This window comes from Notothenia coriiceps, unplaced genomic scaffold (genome assembly GCF_000735185.1).
Source record: "Notothenia coriiceps isolate Sejong01 unplaced genomic scaffold, NC01 NC01_scaffold00026560, whole genome shotgun sequence".
In the NCBI taxonomy this organism is placed as follows: Eukaryota; Metazoa; Chordata; class Actinopteri; order Perciformes; family Nototheniidae; genus Notothenia; species Notothenia coriiceps.
In genome coordinates this window covers 1-4,611 of record NW_011359261.1, presented here as the reverse complement: position 1 = coordinate 4,611, position 4,611 = coordinate 1, and the positions used below count along the sequence as shown (strand labels likewise).

The window sequence follows — 4,611 nt, the reverse complement described above, 5'->3', positions numbered from 1 at the left end:
CACTACATAATGATATACACCTGAACATCAGCAGGAGAGGACTCTTTAAAGTAGAGACACTACATACTGATATACACCTGAACATCAGCAGGAGAGGACTCTTTAAAGTAGAGACACTACATACTGATATACACCTGAACATCAGCAGGAGAGGACTCTTTAAAGTAGAGACACTACATACTGATATACACCTGAACATCAGCAGGAGAGGACTCTTTAAAGTAGAGACACTACATACTGATATACACCTGAACATCAGCAGGAGAGGACTCTTTAAAGTAGAGACACTACAAACTGATATACACCTGAACAGGACTCTTTAAAGTAGAGACACTACATACTGATATACACCTGAACATCAGCAGGAGAGGACTCTTTAAAGTAGAGACACTACAGACTGATATACACCTGAACATCAGCAGGAGAGGACTCTTTAAAGTAGAGACACTACATACTGATATACACCTGAACATCAGCAGGAGAGGACTCTTTAAAGTAGAGGACTCTTTAAAGTAGAGACACTTCATACTGATATGAGCCTGAACGTTTGCAGAATAGGGCCCCTTTAAAGAAAGACTGTGATCTTCTTTTATTCAGTAACTAACATTAACTGTTTATTACACTACAGATCTTCTCACGGTCATTTTCACTCTATGAATTAATGAACGCTTCAATTGCTATTCAGTAATCTCAAAAGCACCAAAATGTTACCTGGATATAAATGAAAGTGACGGGAAGTTATCCCCTTGTGTGTCAGATCAATTAATCCAGGTCTAGCCAGTTTAATTTGTTACATATCTCAAGTGTCCTTGAGCGGGACAGTGAACCCAAACTGCTCCTGAGGTGTGTAATTCAAGGAAAACTATAAATGTCTTGGCACGAAATCCTCTGCCAACTCAATGACATTTAGTGCCATTAGTGCTTCTTTTCACTCAGTGGAGATCACGTACCGTTTCGTTTTGATTTAGTCCTTTTTATCCCAAAGCACTTAAAGAAACTGAAAGTCGAGACAAAGATGAACATTTCAAAGGCTTCTCTGTCATGAAAAATAGATACAGTGGAGTTTTTGGCGATGACAATCTGAACTATACTGCTCCAACAACAATGCAACATACTATACTTAAGAGAAATGAAATGCGTGAGAACGTGGAGGAGATTAACAGTCTTGTGTCATGTGGGATTATGTCTGAGTCTGGTGTCCTTGGCAAAAATGTGAGTCTGTAACTGTAACACAGTTCTGATATACCGTTTTTACTCAGGTGTCATTATTTCAGTTTTTCTTAAAAGTTATTGTTTTTTTTATTTCACAGATTTATTATTTCAGTTTTAGTTTGCAAACATGTCCTTGCTGCACACCTACTGTGCACACTACTTTAAAAATACATACTGCTCACACTATCTACGGGGAGTAATACTGTAAAATAAAATAATCTGAATGGGTTTATTGCTTATTAAGAAAGAAAATTACAAATTCCTAGAAAACTGTAAATTATAAAATTCAAATGTTTAATTTTAATTAAAGTTGTATCTATTATGAAGTGAAATAGTGGGACCACAGTTGTTTAATTAAAGGTCCCATGTCATGCTTTTCCGGTTATTACCCGTCCCCTTGTGTGTTATGAAGGGGACACTTTTTCATTTGTTCCCTTTGTCTCTCATCTGTTGTCCTGCAGCTGGCCTAAAGGACAATGTTTTTGAGCATGTCCAGTATTCAGCTATTCTGATTGTTTAATCTTTCTTACTTTCTCAGTACTGAACCACTGCGAGGTCCACCGCATCCCCTCTGTCGTTTACCAGTGTTACAGCGACGTCATTGGCCCAGACTCCGTCACCATGGAGACATTCAAACCCACACTAACCAAACTCGGCAAGTCCATAAAGGTGAGCTGCTTTTTGTTTATTGCTCATCTAAGGGCTCTGTTAAAGGTCAGAATAACAAACTTAAAAGCTTCTGAAGTGTTTCCTGTTGTTCTCATCTTTGACCCTGCTTTCCTTTCTCTCTGTCTCTTTAGTTGGACCCTTCTCCGAGCACAGACATCCTCCGCAAGATCGTCAGAACCACCAACATCCAGAGTAATCTTTATATCTGATAATGTCTATGCAATTTACACAAGTGGTTAAATACTGTCATTTTTTAATAAAGAAATTAAAGTAAAGAAAGCCTTTGTTTTGATATTATTATTGGTAATAATAAATTGTATTTATTTGAATGTAACAAGATGTTCTGTGTTGTTCAAATTGCATAGTTAAACAAAAATAATTTATCGAATATCTGCAAGAAGTTTGTTTAAAATTAGAAATTCAATTAATGTCAATTAGTTTGTTTCTCGTGAACATTGTATCTGAGATAATTTTTCCAGTTGTTTTAAGAATTTTTTATTAAACTCAATGCCTGTATTACGTTTTAATGTATTAGTTTGAACCTATTTCAAAACTAATAGGCTTCTTTTGTTTTATTCCTTACCTGTATTTTGTGAAAATAGCAGTTTGTGTTCAGACCTTTCATTTACCCTTATCATTTGAGATGTAAAAGTAGGCTATATCTTTAATAATAGTCCAAACTTTAAAAATAACATTCTTTTTAGTTTACTCCACAGAAATTAATGAAATAAATAAAGGTAGGCAACTTAATACTTACAGGTGTATACTAGTATTAACACAACATCTCCTCCTGTCCAGGTCGGGCAGTAATGCGCCGTTGAGCTGTTCGTTCAACGTCGGATACTAAAAGTGAGCGAAACTCAAACAAACCAGTTGCTGTTTACTTAGCTTTTACAAACGAAACAAGGATTTCTACTTCTTTTTTTAGTTTTGAAGAAGGTTAACAACTAGTGTGCAAAGTATAACATTGAAACCCGCCATAACTTCACGACAATGAATAACCCAGTGAACTGTGTGCAGAGAAGATAGTTGGCAGTGAGCTAGCATTAGGCTAACGTCTCCAATGAGCAGGTTTAAACCGTCGACAAGCGGCCGGTGCAGAGCTCCTGTCCGGCTGAGCAAAGAGCCCCCAGCCCCCGGAGGAGCCAACAAGGTGCTGGCCGAGAGGAACCATGCTGTGGTGGCGGTGGGAGCCTGGGTGGAGAGCGAGCACGACTTTATGGAGCACCCATCTGTGAGTTTGGCATTTAATGTTAAAGAGCTAAGCTAGCTGGTAGTGTTGCTAGGCTGTCGAAAGAGACCGTTAGTGGTAGTGATGACCGGTCCAGACCAGTTGGTTAAAAAAGTCGAAATTAATGTGAAGTAACCTCAGTAAAAGTAGCAACACTGAGAAGGGAAGAGTAAATAAGTACATTTACCGAGGAGGTAGGCTACTGTACTTTTATTCAACTTAAACCTCACATTGTATTTTTTACTCCACTATACATTTAATTGACAGTAGCCTAGTAGTTATTTTGCAGATTCAGATTAATACTAATAAATCAAGGAGGAAATTGTGATGTATTGTTATAGATTAAACTACTCCACTAAATGAGGTCCACTTTCCCATCTCTGCAATATTACTAGTTATGCTACCACAATAATGCACTAGTTATAATTAGTTAGTATGTAAATATGTCCACCAACCCATACTGCGCTCTCACTCTTCTGTTGGACACGACCGCATCTTTGTTTCTGCACATTTTCACACACCCATATACACGCAATCATTACTGATAACTGACTTCCACATTTATTAGGTTTCTTTGAAGACTTTTGGTTTTTATGGTATTGTAAGTAAATATGCTTTTTGTTACACTTAACTTGTCTAGTCTCCCATCTTTGTTGCAGCCTATGAGCCAGGCCGTAACAGTGTCCAACCTGTTTTCCCATGTCTTGTTTCAGGCTCTTGCTTTGCTCACTGAAGAGATCCAGGTAGAGAAGAGGAGGGAGACTGAGGAGAGCCTTCTACGATTTCAAGAGGAAGTACGCCATCGTGTGGCGCAGCAAGCTCAAGTCAGCAAGAAGAGACAGCAGCCTCACACTGATCCCATGGTACACATATCATTATCATGACTTATAGTCAGGGCTGCCAACCCTCACACATTGAGCGCGAGAGTCACGCAATTAACACCTCACGCACTCACGCCACACATGCCTTTCCTCACGCTAAGTTTTCGTCCAAAATAAATGTATATAAAAATAAAGTGAAGGAACAGCAAACGAAGCGTCACCTGACACCCGCTACTACCATTACGAAATAAAAAAAATATAGATTACTTTAGGGCTAACTAGAAAAGATACCAGAACTGATGCAGGGCAAATTAAAACATGACTGACCTGCTTGGAGCATCAAGCTAACTGAAGCTGGACTCAGACGTGCGACAGCAAAATACACCCCCGGGTACAAAATAAAGGAATGCATAAACAAACAAGGCGGAACCAATTTACATATGAAAAGAATATATAATTTGGTGAAGTTCACAATAACAGAAAATAAAGATTTTCAAGTATACAAATAGCCAAAATAAAAAAGTCATAGAATAGCAATTTTATTTTAATAAAAAAATAAAAATGTTTTTGCTATTTATTGGGGGGAACATTTTGAGTGTATCTGAATATTGGGGGGGATGTGTCCCCCCCAATGTATATGGGGAATACGGCCCTGGTAGTGACTGTATCGCCGTTTTA

General features: G+C 38.2%; 1 protein-coding gene and 1 long non-coding RNA gene across 2 annotated transcripts; both read left to right on the top strand.

Annotated features, from left to right (window-relative positions):
• The first annotated feature begins 1,586 nt into the window (after positions 1–1,586).
• On the top strand, positions 1,587–2,156 carry LOC104957214 (uncharacterized). Its single transcript, XR_799647.1, has 2 exons — positions 1,587–1,881; positions 2,013–2,156. It is a non-coding gene; the product is annotated as an uncharacterized lncRNA (long non-coding RNA).
• Positions 2,157–2,652: 496 nt separating this feature from the next.
• On the top strand, positions 2,653–4,416 carry LOC104957213 (coiled-coil domain-containing protein 15-like). The gene is made up of 2 exons (XM_010784819.1): positions 2,653–3,115; positions 3,826–4,416. Exons 1-2 carry the CDS (start codon positions 2,945–2,947, stop codon positions 3,994–3,996), a joined length of 342 nt encoding a protein of 113 aa, XP_010783121.1. The 5' UTR covers positions 2,653–2,944; the 3' UTR covers positions 3,997–4,416.
• The last annotated feature ends 195 nt before the right edge of the window (positions 4,417–4,611 follow it).

Coding starts and splice junctions, on each gene's coding strand:
- LOC104957213 (XM_010784819.1), top strand. CDS start 2,945: ATGAGCAGGTTTAAACCGTCGACAAGCGGCCGGTGCAGAGCTCCTGTC. Junction 3,116..3,825: donor ACTTTATGGAGCACCCATCT/GTGAGTTTGGCA, acceptor GTCTTGTTTCAG/GCTCTTGCTTTGCTCACTGA.